This window comes from Pocillopora damicornis, chromosome 3 (genome assembly GCF_964200805.1).
Source record: "Pocillopora damicornis chromosome 3, jaPocDami1.2, whole genome shotgun sequence".
Lineage (NCBI taxonomy): Eukaryota > Metazoa > Cnidaria > Anthozoa > Scleractinia > Pocilloporidae > Pocillopora > Pocillopora damicornis.
The window spans coordinates 25,742,973-25,760,356 of NC_142672.1; the positions used below are offsets into that span (position 1 = coordinate 25,742,973).

Consider the following 17,384-nt stretch of genomic DNA (forward strand, 5'->3'; position numbering starts at 1 on the left):
CAAACAGGTGATGAGAATATTCGAACTTATCAGGTAGAAGCTGCTATCTTGATCCAGCACCAAATTTTTGTAACCAATTTAAAGGAGAATATGTAGCAGCTGGTGGAGAGAATTGGCAATCAGACTTTGGGAGTTAAAAAGTTAATTAAAATAGGTCAAGATAAGAAAATGTGATGAAAGAAGAAAAATCTCCGAAATATGATTTTAATTCTTGTGATTCTTTCAAGAGCTACATCTTCCATGTATAATTGTATTTTCTTTCTTACAAAGATGGAAAAAAAAATTTATTTTAAGTGGTTATCTCTTGAGATGAGCACTTCTGGAAGACAAACGACGAACTTGACTGTCATTCCAATAATAAAATCAATTTATTTCGTCATTTGGTAAATAAACATCCTACATTAAAAACCAAATAACGAGTAAAAACATTTCACGTATTTAATTTCTGACAGGAAAAAGGTTTTTTTTCCTCTACTTAAAAGAAACCTTTTACTTAGACCATGGGAAGAAGCTGATTAAAATGGGATCCTTCGATTCGTATGATTCGCTTAACGCTCAGGAGTTCAGCGTTACAACATCGAGTCATATCATTTCCCTATGATTGCAATATTTAAAAGGAAAGCCAGCCACATGGTTAAAATTGGGGAATAATTCTACTTTAATAAAAGAATTCGTGAACGATTACAGACTTAATAATTACTCGTAATGACGGTAGTCACTGACGTATATGGGCCAAAAAACAAAACTTCTCCTAGCCAATCAAGGTGCGTTGACGAGAGTTTTACGTCGGAAACTTCAACTAGTGACTGATCGGCTTTTACCGGTCCGTGGATGGAATGAATGATGATTTGTAAACGTTGCAAATGTAGCAGAGTAAGATTAAATCTTTCCCTCAGTTAGATGATTCAGTGTTTCTCAATGTTCTTCCCTGCAACGTACTTTTAAAGTGAATTGGCGGCATTTTGTTTTGAATAAGAGGTAACCAAATGATATTTTTCCTCGGATAATCCTATAATCTAAAACCTACAGTAGTTTTGAAATAGTCTTGGATATTATGCAGATAGCTTGATTTAATTTGTTTTGAATTTTTTTGTTTAAACCAAAACGAAGTAAAATGAATTTGAACTAATTTGGCATACAAAACCATTTAGACAACGATACTGAGGGTGTACTCCAACCTGATGTGATTATTTCTCAGAATTCCCGTTCGTCACTTTTATATTTCACCAAGACAGTAGATCGGACAGTGGAAAACTAAAGGAAAGTTACGGCCTCATGCGAAAGTTTGATTTGATAAGATTATGCAAGAACGTTGAAATCCTGCTTGAAATTAAAACCATCCCTGTGCCTGAAAATCATATAGGAAAGCCACGCGAAATGTACTAACTTAAGTCGTTCCATCACAAACCTACTCTATTCTTTATTCGAAATTTGTTCTTGAAAAGATTTTAAGGAGCACCTCAGAATCAGCTGTGATCTAAATATTAACAGTTTTGATTTTTCACTTTAGAGAGAAAAGTAACGATATAAAGCAAAAAGATTCTTTACGAACTTTAAAGCAAATTAGATGCTAAAGACAGTTTCTAAATCTGATGTTGATTAGCATAGCTTTTAAAATTTTGGAAATTACCGCTCCCCCGCACTTATGTTTGTGGTTCTTTTCTTTCTTTTTTTTTTTTTTGAGAACAACGATTGCTTTGCTTTTAGTGTAATATCAGATTTCAGACAGAAAAATAGGTACGTATCCAGAGAAAAAAAAATTTGCGGAGGGCGACATTTTCTAGACCATAAATGCGAGCCGCTTCTTTCGGCGAGAAATCGTTACCAGAGTCAACAGACAACGGTAAAAATATTCCGGCGCCGCGTGAACTCTGAGAAAGGGGGCATTCACGAGGGGCCGGTATCTTTTTTTCTCCAATTTCTACCATCTTGCACAATTGCTCTCGGCCGAAAAACCTTTTCCTACAGATAAATTGATCGAGACTTGTAAAGGTTTTTAGGAGGTGAAATCCTTTTCTGCAAGTTTCACGCAATAGGAATCCTTGGCAAGTATCTTTGCCGCTCTGTCATAAAAAACGTGTGAGTGTAGAAGCGAAAAAAAATTCTTTTGAATTGTCTGATATCCAATTGTTTGCAGATGCAGCTTTGTATAACTACATTCGCTCTTTCGCTGATCGGCTTCTACTTCATCACTCATCACACAACAAATGCAAATTTCGAGGAAACAAGAGAACAAGCGAGAGAACACCGAATAGAAGAAGAAAGGGCGGCAAGTAACAGCGGAGGGGTTGCGGGTTGGAGGAGAAAGAGGAACGTTATAGGTGAGTTGTAAGCGTAATGAGGATTTTCCTGATCTTAATCCACCAACCGTGGGCTGATACAAACATCAAAACACACGCTTCTTTCCCAAGTATGTAGAGTACTTTCTACCGGAGAACACATCCAAATTAATTTTGAGAAGGAAACGATCGTCATCGTTTATTCACCAATTTGTTTAATCAAGGAAAAAAAAACGGCAAAGAACAAGGCTACTCAAGATATTATAAACTGCTTATATTCCCTAACCATATCGAATATTTTCTTTGAGTCTATTACAACGGTCTGAGACAAAGTCTCTACGTCTCTTTCCCAACATTTCGTCACGCTCTCCTAACAGTTCGCCGCTGACCTTCTGGGTTGAGAACCGCACTGTAAGAGCAAGGTGTTTTGCCCAGGAGCACAACACATAACCTGGCCAGATCTCGAGCCCAGACCCTTCTAATCAGCTTGTGAGCAGAACGCGCATTTCTCTGATATTGAAACGTTTCGAGAGAGGTTCTCCGGGAGTCTGGCACTAATTATGATTGCTAGACCCCTTGAAGATCTCTCTCTAACTAACGTTGCTCAAGGCATCATGATATTCTGATGGGCAGAGAAACCTTCCTACCGAGGCTTACAATAGACCCGTAGTTAAAAACGCTCCACCCTTTAAGCCCTCATGTCATTATGCTTATTTTCCGCACTGTTCTTTACACACTTCCTAAGATGATAATGAGGAGAATCTGTTTACTGATCAAAAGCCTCTTTAGTTGGTAATCATTTCTTTCATTCTCATGACCTCAATGTGATTCAGGGATGATATTGTGGGGAGAAACTAGATGCTATTCACTCTAAAGGGTTGACGTTACACCACCAATAAAAAAAACTCGAAGTTTTAGAGAAAATGAAGTTAAAACAAATTGGCAAAAATAAAGAGTTACCTTTATTACAAGATCTTTCTAAATTTACATAAGTGTACTCAGTGAAACTTAACATTGAGAGTAATTTTTCTGACACACTCATTTATTTCTTTTCCACAGAAATGACTCCAAGACTTGACGAAAAAACCGCGAAATCCTTTGGGACGAAAGTAAAATAAGAAAATTGATTTCAGAAAAATATTTGTCACTGGGTTAAAGTATTACTTCAAATCATTAAATGCACAGATTTTTTTGGTACCGTGATGATCAGCAACTGATGCAAGTCTAAGCTCGGCTTAATCTCCATCAAAAAGTTACTGAACCTCATACAGTTGACGTCAATGACCCAGCAAATTTCACAGAAATCAAATCTTTTTTCTAAAAATTCACGGCTTCTACTTCCTTACTCTAAATGAATATTTACATTTTATCCCTAAGCTAACTGACACTGTCCATTTTTTTTTTTGGTTAAATTGATGGAGTCTAAAAACTCGCCAGTTTTCCTCTAACATTTCTCACATATCTAGTGAATAACCAGTGCAAAGTAATCCCTCCTTCCCTCTGTGAGAACAGCAATTTTATACTAGAGCATACTAACACCATAGCGGTCAAATGTCCACGCATGTGCAAAAGTTGAACAATAAAGGCGGTCCAACATCTTGCGCTAAGACTATCAGAACCATATTGTATTATTGATTTAAAAACAACCACAAGAGTTAGCAAGCCACGGTTTTTAAATGCGTAGAACGCTTTTAATAAAGCTCTGTCGATAAATGGTCAATCTACAAGATCCCCGATATTAAGGAACTTTCGTGTTCGAAAACCTTAATTTTCTTCCTTCCTCTTTTTTTAATATTTCTAGATTTTCATAAAAGTTGATTTGTTTTTCGCAAATTGTGTTTTGAAACCGGTGTTTTTTTGGTGTTTTGTTTTGTTTTGTTTTTTTGTTTTCTTTTAAGTTTCCGGAAATGGCCGCGCGGTAGCGAAAGCTTAACTGATTTGCGCATGCCCGACGTTTGACTGCTGCGTGATCACACTGTTGCATAGTCTGGAGGCTTGTGGGGAGGATCGCCGGCGGAACTCGTAATCAAAGAAAAATGTAAACCAGCGTCGAGGCATTAGTTCAACGGTTGGCACTGTGTGTATTTACACTGGAAGGCTCGAAAAACGAAACGAAGATTCTGAAATTATGGCATGAACAGAAACGCCAAAATTTCCGTACTGTTGCCACCTTTAAATTTCATGTGTCCCAACCGCCCCTCCTCTCCCCTTTCAAGAGAAAAAAATGTTTCAAACTTCATCACACATTAACACTCAATCGTAAGAGCTGGGTATTGCAATCTGAGCTCCGATGTGTTACGTATTCGTTTGCATCCATACAAGTGAAGCATAGTTAATCTAAGGAGAGAAAAAAGGGAGAAGGTAAACTAAGTCATTGGACAAGTATAGGACAAAGCCATTTTTTAAATTCTTCTCAGGACTTCTTCAGAGGTCGAGTGAATTTGAAGAAAAACTACCATACATACAAATAAATGGACAAGCAGACATGGAAATAAGTAAACAAAGAACGCTGGGAATAGTAAGTCTAATGGCTCATCCTGAATTAAATCCGTGGTTGAAGTCTTTATAAAATATCACGAAACATTAATTGGTTACATATCTGTAAAAAGAAAATGTACCAAACCACTGATGCTCGCACTTACCTTTTGCATTGTTTGGCAAGATGAACCACCGTATTATCAGAAATTTCTGTGCAGAAACTCAGCTTCAAATTACACAAACTCTGACTACAGTAGTTGGCGAGTGACAAGACGCTAAAAGTCAAACAAATAAACAAAAACAAACGAGTTTTCTTTTTGTACACCAGAGGACCGGTGGTCACTTAGTCGTTACCATAAGGGGGGGGGGGGGGAGGGGGAGACAGCGAGGTTGTTTACGCAATTTCGACACCGACCACGCCCTGGATGAATTTTAATCACAAAATTATCCGATTGTAGCAGCAGAGGGCGTTCATAGACCGAAGGAGAAAAAAAAATTAAGAACATCCCTGAGATTAACTTTTGTTGACTTGGTAACGTTGTACGGTTTTCCGATGTTACTAGGAAAATAATACGCCGTTTTAGCGATCATACATGAACGAGTGAACCGACCCCAAGAGAGAGGTAAAATCGATGGGCGATCTCGCTGGGATCACAACAATAACTGATCAACTGACGTGGTTTCCACTATGTCACCCACGATATCATGATCTTGTAATGGCTGAATTGAGTCTGTTTTTTTTAACCCCAAGTCCTAACCAACAAATGGAGATGACCTTTTCTACCGCAGAAAACTGGGTGAAAAAAGGGTGCTATACTGATAAAAAAAATCCCAAGAAAACGATTTCCAAGGACTCGCCAAACCGTTAAATTCCTACAACGTACGTACATGTAACTTCTCCTCGCAACATCACACTCCGGTAGAGTAAACAACTAATAAGAATCGACAACCTGATCAGCCACTGAGTGTTATCTTGATATGAAAAAAAAAATTCTCCTACCTAACACACGAGGAGAGCTTCATGTATGGTGTCTCAAAGAGAGTATTAGAATCAAAGGTTCATCTACCAACCTCTTGTGACCCACTCCAGTAGAAGTTAGGTCTAATAATTCCAGTTTGTGGCAGTTTTTTGAAAGAGCGCAGATACCTTTGTCACTCACTCTTGAACAGCCGCATATATCAAGAGACCTGTTGAACCAAAAAAAATTGGTTTACACATGAATAAAGGGGGTTAGTTTCTGACGAAACTTTGGTGCTGCGTCGGTGATGGAAGGTATCACTCGGTAATTTGGTTTGGGCAACTGAGTTGATCATGTAAATTGGCCACCGTGAATAGTTTCAAGGGTAGACGTTTCGAACGTTAGACCTTCGTTACTTGCTCTGGTGGCCAATTTACATTATCAACTCAGTTGCTTAAACCAAATTAAACTGGTTTACAATTGTACGATTTCACGGAGTGTACTCTATTGCAGATTAATGCTCACAGGTATAATTGAAAGCTGTGTTTTAGAGAACCCTTTCAATTTGACCCTCATCAAACGCGGCAAATGAAAATAATAAATGCATAGAACACGACCTGGATTGTACCAACAGCAAATTTCAAGTCAGCGAAACACGTATTGTTACAGAAAGCGATCCCTTGAGGGCTTATTATCCATGAAACATCTATGTACTTATTTGACTCCACTCAATCTTATTACTTAGTAGAGTGCCTCACCTTATTCTTGGAAGGTTAGTGGCGATCTCTGCCAAAGACACGTCTGTAATCAAAGGGCAGTTAGCCAATGCAAGTGTGGTTATTAAAGGACAGTGACGGACAATCTTCTTCACAGCTGAATCGCGTACCTGGATACAAACAATCAGGAACGTTTAAATTCTCCAAAGAAGATAAAAGCACCAATCCGATAAACAAGCGGTGACATTTTTGAGCTTTTACATATTCATTTGAACACTGAGTATTTTACTCAGTGTTCAATTTAACTATGCAGAGCTATAAATATAATATTCTCCTCCTTCAACGGACATAATTCTACACGAACGTCCGACGACGTCGGTTTTAACGGCTAGAATAACAGAATTGTGTGTGTGTGGACATTTATCACCATTATTATTATTTTCTTTTTTACATGACTGGTTGTTATTAAAAAGCACGTTTTTTTTAGACCGAGTCTCACTTTTCATTCACTGATCTTTTAATAGAAAAAATGTCCCTACACTGTCCGAATGTGATAAGATTTCATAAGTCGGACATTATCCGATGACACAAAAATACTTATAGCTCTGAGCCTACATCTACATGTAAGTAAAAGCTGCATGTACATAAACAAAAATATTAGAAAATCTGATGCAATAGGTCAAGAACTGTAGCGTACATGTTTACACCCTCGAAGATCAAGGTTCTCTAGTTCTGGAAGACTGGACACCAAGGAGCCAATGGCAGAGTCAGTGATCTGGGAAGAAACAAAACATGTTCAGTATTATGAGTAATACAAAACAGGAAGTTTGCTTATTTACTACGTATTAACTTCAAAACAGGTCGAGTGGATCCTTTGGAATCCATTGATAGTTTGCCTGAATCAAAATCATAGCAAAATGTAGGACGCTAGTCGCATAAGATTCTACAGCGGGAGCATATGGACAGCAGAGCATTCACTACCAAATAAGTGTAATTTTCGAGTAGCGTTGAAGGAAGACTGCACTGGTTTCATTTCATTACTCTCAGGGATTGGTCTAGAAAGCTCTGACGATATCCAATCACTCAGACTCAAACCAAACACAACTGCGACTCGGGTAACTCGCGTTTTTCCGCGCTTTAACTCTTTGCCTTCTAAGAATGATTAGCATCTAATTTCTCCTTACAATATCATCCCATTATCAAACAACAAGGACACGACAATGGAGGAGGTGGTCACAAACTGGAAAAGCCCTTGATTGTTAAACAAATTCTCCTAGTCAGCACCTTCGGAAATGCACAGAGAACAGTACAGAGAATATGCATACTGTGTTAGTGTTCTACATCGTTCCTTACAATGACAAGTAACACTCATACATGTACCTTGTAGCACTGTCCAATGTTCAATGTCTGCAAATGCTTGCAAGTCTGACTAAGAAGCCTAATCCCTGCAGTAGTGATATTAAAACAGCCAAAAACTTCAAAAATTCTGAGGCTGCCGAAAAAAAACAAAAAGAAAAAAAAAAAGGTTAACGTTGTGTCTACATCTGAACATGTACAGATACCATCACAATCACAAATTTTAACGTTCTCCTTGCATATCAAAGTGGATGGCAAGAACTACAGGTACACCCTTGAGCTGGATATTGGTTGTCATGTTAATTGCACTCTTAAGAAACGAAGCGTGTGGAAAAAAACCGGACTATTCCTTTATGGCTGGTCGTCGATTTTCTGCCTTGTGAGCGTTTTGTTTTGTTCTCTTTTTCTCTTTGGGTAATGCGGCAAAAGCCCCAATCAAGCGATGGACATGTACATTATTTTTTTCCTAATACTGAAAGCTGTTTAAGTTTCCCACAACTTAAATGTGGTGGTTTAGCAGGTGTAAAATTTGGAGCAAGGGGGGATAAACACACGTTCCGATGAATAAAGAGCTACAGCAGTGTAGTACATGTAGTTTCATTTTACTTTACTCTGTGATCGCGCTGTTAACTTGTACCACCCTATCAATAAATTACATGCAAAACTACAACTCAGTCCTGTACGTGTACAGTTTCCTCTGCTAAACCTTTTAACTCCAAGATCAATTTTGTAATTCGTCTTACTGTCAACCATACAATTCTTATAATGTTAGTTGAGAGAATTTAGCATCAGATCAACTAATTATCTACAAATTAATACTCGTCTTTATTCTCATCACTTATCTGATTGATATTGTATCAATGTTGTAGGGAGAAATTCTGTCTTGGTCACTCATGGGAATTAAAAGGTCAAATTAAGGAAATTCAACTGTATGTCCTGTAGTTTGGTTTATGGGCGCCCGATTGAAAAGATTTCTGGTATTTGATTAACATAACTTCAATACATGTCTCCTTTAACTTTCAATCACACAGGGAACTTACCAACTGCCATGTTTGTTTGCCACACACTTTATAGACTGATCTGTAACTGCTTGGCAGCCATTCAGGCACAGACACTCCAACCTGTAACAACATTGTATTAATTTACATCATGAGTTGTCTACACAATGATAATGGTATACCACTTGTACATGTCATTTAACTCTTTAATTCCCAGAGGTGATTAACAACTAACTTCTCTCTATAATATCCATACAGTATCCAGTAAAAAGGTAACAAGAATACTCAAACTTATCAGATAGAAGTTGTTATCTTGATCTAACACCAATTTGTCGTAACTAATTTCAAGGGAAATATGCAGTAGCTGAAAGGGAGAATTGACAGTTAGATCATGGGAGTTAAAGAGTTAATATGTAGCCATGTGCAATGTGAGGGCCACATACAAAGTTACCTTCTATGTGACAAGGAACAGTAATCATAAATATATGAACGTTTGAAAATGCAAAAAAAGTAATCTCTACTGAAATAATACAGTATACCAAAAAAGAATGAAAATAAATTGAAGATAAATGTTTGACAGAGATTTAAAAAGTTGAAAAATTTTAATGATGCACAGGTTCGAAAAAAGCTCCTTTGAGAAGTACAGTGTGTATACTCTGACTAAAAACCCTATACAAGAGACTATTTCTCCCAAATTTTTCACATGTTTTTCAAAGGGCTGCAACCATGTTTAAGTTGCAGCACACCCAGTGGAAATTTTGTAAATAATTACTGTCAGTTACTTAATAAAGATATCTTCAATCCAGGTAATTTTTGTATTTTTGTATTTGCTTTTTGATGACAGAGACAAAAATTACATGTACATGGATATGTTTCCTGAAAAAACTCATATTTCTTCTACAGGAACTATAGCTGTACACATGTAGGTACAGCTGCTCAAATATATATATTTTTTTATCAGAGCACTTTGTAGTCACCTCTTTACATTATCTGCCAATGCTTGGACTCCATTGTCACTAACATTGCTCCAGCTGGCATCAACAGACTTCAGCCACTGACAGCGTGCAGCAACATGCAGCAGTATAGACTCACCAATCAACTCACTGCCACCACACCGACTGAAATTCAGCTCCTGAAGGTAGATGAAGAAAATTTGTTGTTACTGTGCACTGGATCATTAAATCCCTCTCCACAAATTATAAATTAAATCATAATTATTATTACTGTACATTCACAGTTTGAACTGTTATGGAATCCAAAACCAAAGTGACAGTTCTTTCATATATTCTGGGTTACTATAATATTCATAATTCAATTGGAAAAATGCAACATGTACATCAGCACAGCTGTTTATAGATTGGCATGTAAAGAGCTACCAGAATTACACCGAACAACTAGTGGTGGCTATTTACCAAGCCACAAAGTGCTGAGGTAAATATCCATCACAGGCCACTGACAATGGGGTAAATACACATGCAGTTGTTTTGGTATATACTAAAACAGTACGATGAGATAGCACAAAAAGATGATTTTAACTCATTAATTCCTGCAACAAATTACATTACTTTTGGGCATAAGTTGCTCAGAGGTGAGGATTAAAGGATGTTCGGAGTACAAGTGCCTATTTAGAATGCACCTTCAATTCTGACCACTTTTTCAGTATACACTAAATCACAATATTAAAAGGAAACACCCTAACACAAAAATAATGAAATATGATTAACAGACAAATTCACATTTACACCTTAGCACTAACAAAGAAATGTCAGCAACATACCTCTAATGAATCACAGCAGTTGCGGAACAAATCTCTCAGGCCTTTAGCTGTAACTTTGTCACTACGACATTGAGAAATAGTCAAACTGACGGGTCGACGCTGGCCAATAATGTGTAACCATTCATCAGTTATGTTGTTGTTCTTTTTCACCACAATAACTTTCCCTAAAACCCAAGACATACCAAATTTAATCACACATTTCAATCTAGTTGAATACTGTTGTGTATATTAACTGTGCATTTCACAAGTATGTGCATAGAAAAAGCATTTTAATTCTTTCAGTGGCAGTATAGAGGCAAAAACATGAAGAAAGATAAACAGCTCTTACACAAAGACTCATCCATGGAGATTCGATAAAACTGCCAGCACACTCTTGAACAAGATACCAAGTCTTTGTGTGGTAAAAAAGAGAAAATCAACAACACCAGCTCATCAGGAAGGTAAAGGTAAGGAACTGGATCACTGTCTCGCTGAGAACGAATCTGAAAAATGAAACAATTGCTGCATGGTAAAACAGAATCAAACAAGCCCCACATGCATGTTAAAAATACTACCCAATCTATTTCCAGGACAATCAGCATCTCTAGACTTCCAACAAATCAAACCAAAACAAGCACACTTTCCAGTCATACACTACATTGTACAATTTCATCCCCAATCTTGAGCAACTTCCAAAAAATGGTTTAAAAAATTGGGATTCCATTGTGAATGTGTATGTGTATGTATTGCCAATCTTGATCCAAACATCCATGTACACTACAACCTGTAAGATGCATTAATTTTCAAGGGCAGCGCATCTGGAATCGAAATTAAAAAAAAAGACACATGCAGACAAAATGACAACTTAAACTACTTACCAGAGTCAAAATCCTGTCATAACTTTCAACATCTGAAAAAGGAAAGGAACACACTGTTGTGTTTTCATTTATGTAAAGTATGTTGTACATATGTTTATACTGTACTTGCTCATTAGTTCTACATTGCACACCTGTACATCTACAATGCCCAAAAATAAACAGTCTTAACTACATGTAATGCATGTACAGGTATGTACAGATAGCTGTCATTTCCATGAGCCTAAAAACACATCCCTACATGTATTTTGCCAAAAGAGGTTCCTCTGCTGAACTATGTGTATACCCCTCCAAATAGTGAGGAGACTAAATAAAAGGAGAAGTATCTTGCATGCAGAAAAATGCATTTTTTTAAATGTTACATTTTAACTCCTAGAGGCTTTGTTGCTTATGTCCACCCTTCCTTGTTCATTGTGGGGTTACCCATCCCCCACCTACTCCCACCTAACCCTACCCCCACCTAATCCCACCTACCCCTACCCCTACCCCCACCTACTCCCACCTAACCCTAACCCTACCCCCACCTAATCCCACCTACCCCTACCCCCACCTACTCCCACCTACCTCTACCCCCACTCCCCTCCCAGCCACCCTGAAATCAATACGTTTGTTTGAGAGTTCCTAGACATCATTTGTACTCCTAAATAGAGTCTTGCCCAAGAACACTACAAAAACCATGTCAGTAACCCTTTCACTCCCAAGATCTCTTTAGTAATTCTCCATACTGCCTACCATACACATGCACAGTACATTGCTTGTACTTTTAGTTTGGAGAATTTGGTATTAGATCAAATCATATATTGTATCACCTAATTGACATTTTTCTACATTTTCATCACTTGCCTGCTAGATTTTGTATGGATTTTGTAAGGAGTAAATAATTATGTCTTGGTCATGGCTAGGAGTGAAAGAAAAAAAGATCCTTACCTTGTAGATTCAGAGGTGGCACAATAGCTTGGGCCGCTTGTGACATGGCAGGCTTTGACTCATTGTTCAGAGATGAAACACTTGCACTCTAAAAACAGAATCATTTAATTCATTCATTCATTTAGAAGTTGAACCACTAATACAGCAAAGGGATCTTTAGATCAATATCAAAGAATATTATGTATTCTGACTTCTTCTTTTAACACAATTTTTCCACCAAATAACAATAATTTTCTCTCAAGATATTCAATATTGCCACCTGAACAATGAAAAATAAAGATTATTTTGATTTAGAAAAATTTAAAATCAACAAATAGTTTAAACATATCATACACACACTACACACCTTCAGCAGGCTTGGACATGACTGGGTTTCCAGAGGAATTTTCCCATCAATGTTGTGTTGTGCTTTCTTTGTTCTTCCATTCTGTTTCCCAACAGAAGGACTCCACCTCTCCACAACACAAGTCCTGGGATTTTTTTCTCTCTGAAAGTCTTTCACCAAATTAGTGTGTGACCTTTGATCAGGTCTTCTTCTTTCATCTTCAGCTCCAAATGAGCTACAACTCACTGTTCTTTGCCTTGTAGATCTGTTTCGACCGTGTCTCTTATGTTTGCCAACTTTCTCATTTGCAGAACATGACACAAGATCTGAAAAGGAAGTTGTTCTATTCCTCTCTTTCATGTTGCCTTGTTCTTTGACAAAGGAGGGACTTTTTGAAAGTTCTTTTGAATGGTAACTGCTCCAAGCAATACTGGAGCGTATCCAGCGACGTTTGTAGCCATGTGGACTAGAGGAGTACTTGCTCTCTTGTAAATCATTGGTGCTTTGAGAGACTTGCAGAGAAAGACTGGATATGTCATTATTCAAAGAGCTTTCATCTTTCAAAGCCTTATCATTTGGCAAAATGTGAGACAAGTTTGTTGGTGTCTTCAAAGTTTCCTTAATTAAGGCTTGGGTCTCCAGACATTGCTTTTCAAAGTGCTTTTGCTGTTGGGTGGTTAAACAAGATGCTTGTATACAAATTAGTGCTGTACCACACTCAATACACCAATTAGCAGCCCTGCTGTTGACTTCATCACACTTTGGACAAATCTTTCCCATGACATTTCCTGGATTTTCCCCAGGCTCTTTAATCCTGTCACTTTGTTTGAGATGATCATTTAAACCAGCCACACTTTCATCACAAACTTTGCTTTCCATTGTCGGGACATGATTTGAATTTGTCACAGTGGCTTCCTCCACTAAACCATTCTTCAAAGCAGTTGGTGAACCTATGTCTAATCCATTTTCTCCATTTGTAACATCAGATGATCTTCCACCCTCTCTTGAATCCTTTCTATATCTTGGAGTTCCTGATTCTTTGATAAACTCAGTCAGTTCCACAAGAATTTTGTCTTTGCCTCTCTTAGGCTTGGCTTTTCTCTCTTGTTTCTTGTGACCATATTGTGGCTGCCGTCCATGTAAACTTTGTTCTCTAACAAGAGGATCTTGCTTTTTGACAACTTTACGGTAATGAACATCATCACACTTGGAGCCAAAACTTAACAAACTACTCTCAGAATCAGAAGTTTCAAAACCAAAATAGAGTGGGCCATTTATTTGTGGCTCAGTACAACTAAATCCATTTGAGACATGTTCTCCATGAGAAATTTGTCCAGGATTGTAATACACTCTGTGTTCTTCTGAATAATATCCACTGTCAACAGCATTTAATTCATTCCCAAATTTGCCACCATGATCATCCTCAGTATAACGTAGATATTGATTTTTGCGGGGACTTTTGGAAATTTTGATGGGTTTACTTCTCTCACAGCTTGATACTTTACCACCAGAGTGCAAATAATTATAATTTTTCTCCTTATTATATTTTCCTGCAAATGAGCTTGAAAGGCAGTCATCTTTCCATGCTGGCTTCCTGAGATATGCGTTTATATCAAGCTTTCCAGAATGCACAGCCTCTTTTAAGCCCCATAACTCCAGTCTAATGTCTTCTTCATCACGATCCACTCCTGTCACTGGAGGTGACTTATATGGGTAAGGCATGCTGGTACCCTTGTCAGGAGGTAACGAGAAAGGCGTTTCTGACGATCTCGACTGATACATCCCATCAAATGAATCCTGTTTCTCGTAACTGTTGTACTTTGAAGTCAAATCAAACTGCTTTGTACTTGAGGAACTACACGTACGAGCTTCTAACTCGGGCGAGTTGTTGCCATTAATATTGGTCAAAACATTACGGTTACTGTCGTGCAATAAATCTTCTTCCCTCCCCTTCGATCCAAGACTGTTGTCGAAGAAAGCTAAACGCTTTTGGCGAATAAACGAAACGTTCACTCTTGGAGAACTATTAGAACTTGTTTCTCCGTTTAAGACTTTCTCTGGTCCTCCATCTCTAGGTGATTCATTCGACTGGCAAACTTTCGATTTATATTGTTTTGACGAACGTTCGAAAGACGTGACATTCTGCACGAGAGCATCTCCACTACCTCCATTAACTGCAAACTTCTGAAAACTCAAAGAAATGTTTGGATCTTGATGGCAAGTTCCTCGATGACGAGAATTAAACTCTTCGACTTGACAATTTTGTTCACAAACTTCGTGATTTGCATGAATTGGCTTAACGTTTGATCCGAAAGAAGTTGTGACGACAGAGGAGTTTCTGACATCATCATCTGTTGTCAGAATGGACTTTTGCATTTTCGTTATCAAGTTTGCGGCTAGGGCTCTCGCTTCCTCGTCGCTGATATTTTCCATCCCATCATTTCAAAACATGTATCTATATAATCCCCAGGATTTGAAACTTTTGTGCCATTCGACAGTAAATTATTGAAAGTTGTCATGGTCACTGCGCATGCTTTGCAAAAAGACCGCTGACAAGTAACCGCCTTCTTTGCTCGAAGTCCCGGAAGGACGGGAACTTCATCGAGGGATTAGGGTAGGGAAGAAGATGTCTTGTTGATGGTTAACGTTTAAAAAAGGAAAAATTAATGAATAGGAAAAAATATATATATTGAAAGATTAGGCTATGAGCTCGAAATTTCTATCGAGTGTTACTGAAATGTGATGAAGCCGTGATGCCGTAGCTTGAATCAATTATAACGTTTAGAAGTCAAGAGCAAATAATGTTGTTGTATGTGCAAAATTCTACTAGTCGTTGACCTCACACACGCTCGCGTAGTGCAGGGCCTCATACTTTACCGCGAGCAACAAAACTCTTGTGCCGAAACGCTAATAATGAGGACCTGTCGCAGAAGAAGGCTGTTGCTGTAACGATCAGCGGTATTTTCTACAATGTAGTAGACATGCATTTAGAAGACTGGTGGTTTGTAGAAGTATATTTTAGTTATTTCGATGACCGCGTTTTGAGATTCCGAAGTTTACTCAATCTATCAAAAATCACTGGAGCTAAAAGTTCTCCTTCACGGAAGTCACCATTTTGAATCCTGCTTAGCAGCCTGGCCGCTTACCTGTGACGTAAATGATCACATCTCTAGACGATCTTATTAAACAAGGAAGTGTCATACAAAAAGACTCAGTTGACATAACTTATTTATTTCGAGAAATAGCCGTAACCACTCGTGACGCGGCTGTATTTCAGATGTTTGCAAAAAATGACGGCGTTCTTAATCGAATATTTCCGTAGTATTTCAAGACAACTTCAGAACGGTTAGGTTGCGCTTTGGAATCTCAAAGAGGGATCAGAAATAAATTTTATCATTTCTCATTGCAAAGGTAAAAATCTGTATGCTTTCTGAAACATTATTTTAATTTCCTCTCCCTACCTCGAAACTGTAGTCTAAAATTTTCAGTTTTGTTCAGTATAAAATACTTGTTCAGACAAGAGAATCTCTGACATCGTTCTTTTTCTGAAATTCTTTGAATCCTTTCTTTTCACCCCTGCCGATATTGCCAGTCCCTTACCCAAGGGTTCCCCTCATTCTTCACCCCAGTGTATACTCTCGTCTATATCTTGGTTCACTCGTGCCGTCACCACTTTTATCAACATATCTCATTCCCTTCCAAACCCTTTAAACCTCTTCAGGTTAAGATATGCAGGCGGTTCACCATTTGAGTGGAACTCTGAATTTCACGTTTATTTTACAACCTTACACTATTTACAAGATCAAGAGTCTATTAATGTATACGTAGTAGGAAGCCGCTTTATATGTGGCACGATAATAAGCTTTGAGACAACCACCCTTCAGACTTACACGTTGCGTAGCTCGTTCTGTTTTATATCTGCAGAGTTTTGCTCTCTAAAATAATGAACATTCAAGTTAGGGATACTTTTCTAAAGCTTTGAGAACATCCTTGAGGCTTCAAGCAGTTAGTTTCCCTGTGAGGACTACAAAAATCTTGTCACAAGGAACAAGATTTGGTTATATAAACTTTAAAAGTTGTAGCCCAAGTAATCCTTATTCCCCAGATTAAAACGACATTAATCTGTTTCTTGGGCAAAACACTGTACTATCACACTACCTCTCTCCTCCCAGGAGTATGGATGGGTAACAGAGAATTTTTAGGGAAGTCTGATGAAATGCCGAGGGGTAGGCTTTTCGATGGACTACCATCCTATCCAGGGAGCGGTAACAATACTCCTTGTCACTTCGTGCTACATGAAAACCAGGATAAGCTTTGGCTGGGTGGGCCAATAGGCTCCAGTACATACTTAACGTTTATAACTTTACCTGGTATTCCAATTTAATTTCTATAGCTGTACATAGGGAACAATTTATAAAAAAAAAGACCATTCTCAAAGCTATGGATGGGGTAAGTGAGGCAAAATAAAAAACCATGTCGGGTCGAAGAAGGCGAAAAAGACATTCGAATGACTAATAGAGAAAAAGTTCATTTGTTGTCCTTTAAATCGTAAACACTTTCCAGCTTTAAAAAAAAAAACAGCATAAGAATCTACTTTACAAACTCTTGAGGGTCCATAGGACACCTCGAGATACCAACCCCATAGCCCTAAATCTAATGGCCCTAAAATTGACGAAATCTCGTAAAATGAGAGAGGATCAAACTAAGAGACTATA

The 17,384-nt window shown here is 38.0% G+C and overlaps 2 protein-coding genes across 4 annotated transcripts; one reads left to right on the forward strand and one right to left on the reverse strand.

Annotated features, from left to right (window-relative positions):
- The first annotated feature begins 827 nt into the window (after positions 1–827).
- Positions 828–3,886, forward strand: LOC113666859 (uncharacterized). Of its 3 annotated transcripts, none has more exons than XM_089201488.1 (3): positions 828–978; positions 2,138–2,321; positions 3,339–3,886. In XM_089201488.1, exons 2-3 carry the CDS (start codon positions 2,138–2,140, stop codon positions 3,395–3,397), a joined length of 243 nt encoding a protein of 80 aa, XP_089057614.1. In that variant the 5' UTR covers positions 828–978; the 3' UTR covers positions 3,398–3,886. The 3 variants fall into 3 exon arrangements, with proteins under 3 accessions (XP_089057614.1, XP_089057613.1, XP_089057616.1); XM_089201487.1 differs by lacking the exon at positions 828–978 and adding an exon at positions 1,633–1,843; XM_089201490.1 differs by lacking the exon at positions 828–978 and adding an exon at positions 1,744–2,045.
- LOC113666858 (uncharacterized) lies at positions 3,219–15,197 on the reverse strand. Its single transcript, XM_027182654.2, has 13 exons — positions 12,691–15,197; positions 12,345–12,432; positions 11,421–11,452; positions 10,892–11,045; positions 10,564–10,727; positions 9,764–9,918; positions 8,829–8,909; positions 7,813–7,924; positions 7,130–7,207; positions 6,475–6,602; positions 5,829–5,945; positions 4,922–5,032; positions 3,219–4,616 (listed from the first exon to the last, which is right to left on the reverse strand). The coding sequence occupies exons 1-13, from the start codon at positions 15,100–15,102 to the stop codon at positions 4,526–4,528; spliced, it is 3,723 nt and encodes a 1,240-aa protein (XP_027038455.2). The 5' UTR covers positions 15,103–15,197; the 3' UTR covers positions 3,219–4,525.
- Between the last annotated feature and the right edge of the window lie 2,187 nt (positions 15,198–17,384).

What these genes read in the sequence shown, in the direction of transcription:
- LOC113666859 (XM_089201487.1), top strand. Translation starts at nt 1,646, where the DNA reads ATGTTTGTGGTTCTTTTCTTTCTTTTTTTTTTTTTTGAGAACAACGAT. An exon ending in ACCAGAGTCAACAGACAACG is followed by an intron (nt 1,844 to 2,137) that starts GTAAAAATATTC and finishes AATTGTTTGCAG; the next exon opens with ATGCAGCTTTGTATAACTAC. An exon ending in GAGAAAGAGGAACGTTATAG is followed by an intron (nt 2,322 to 3,338) that starts GTGAGTTGTAAG and finishes TCTTTTCCACAG; the next exon opens with AAATGACTCCAAGACTTGAC.
- LOC113666858 (XM_027182654.2), bottom strand. Translation starts at nt 15,102, where the DNA reads ATGGAAAATATCAGCGACGAGGAAGCGAGAGCCCTAGCCGCAAACTTG. An exon ending in CTCCATGGATGAGTCTTTGT is followed by an intron (nt 10,728 to 10,891) that starts GTAAGAGCTGTT and finishes CTTGGGTTTTAG; the next exon opens with GGAAAGTTATTGTGGTGAAA. An exon ending in ATCTTCGAGGGTGTAAACAT is followed by an intron (nt 6,603 to 7,129) that starts GTACGCTACAGT and finishes GTTTGTATCCAG; the next exon opens with GTACGCGATTCAGCTGTGAA.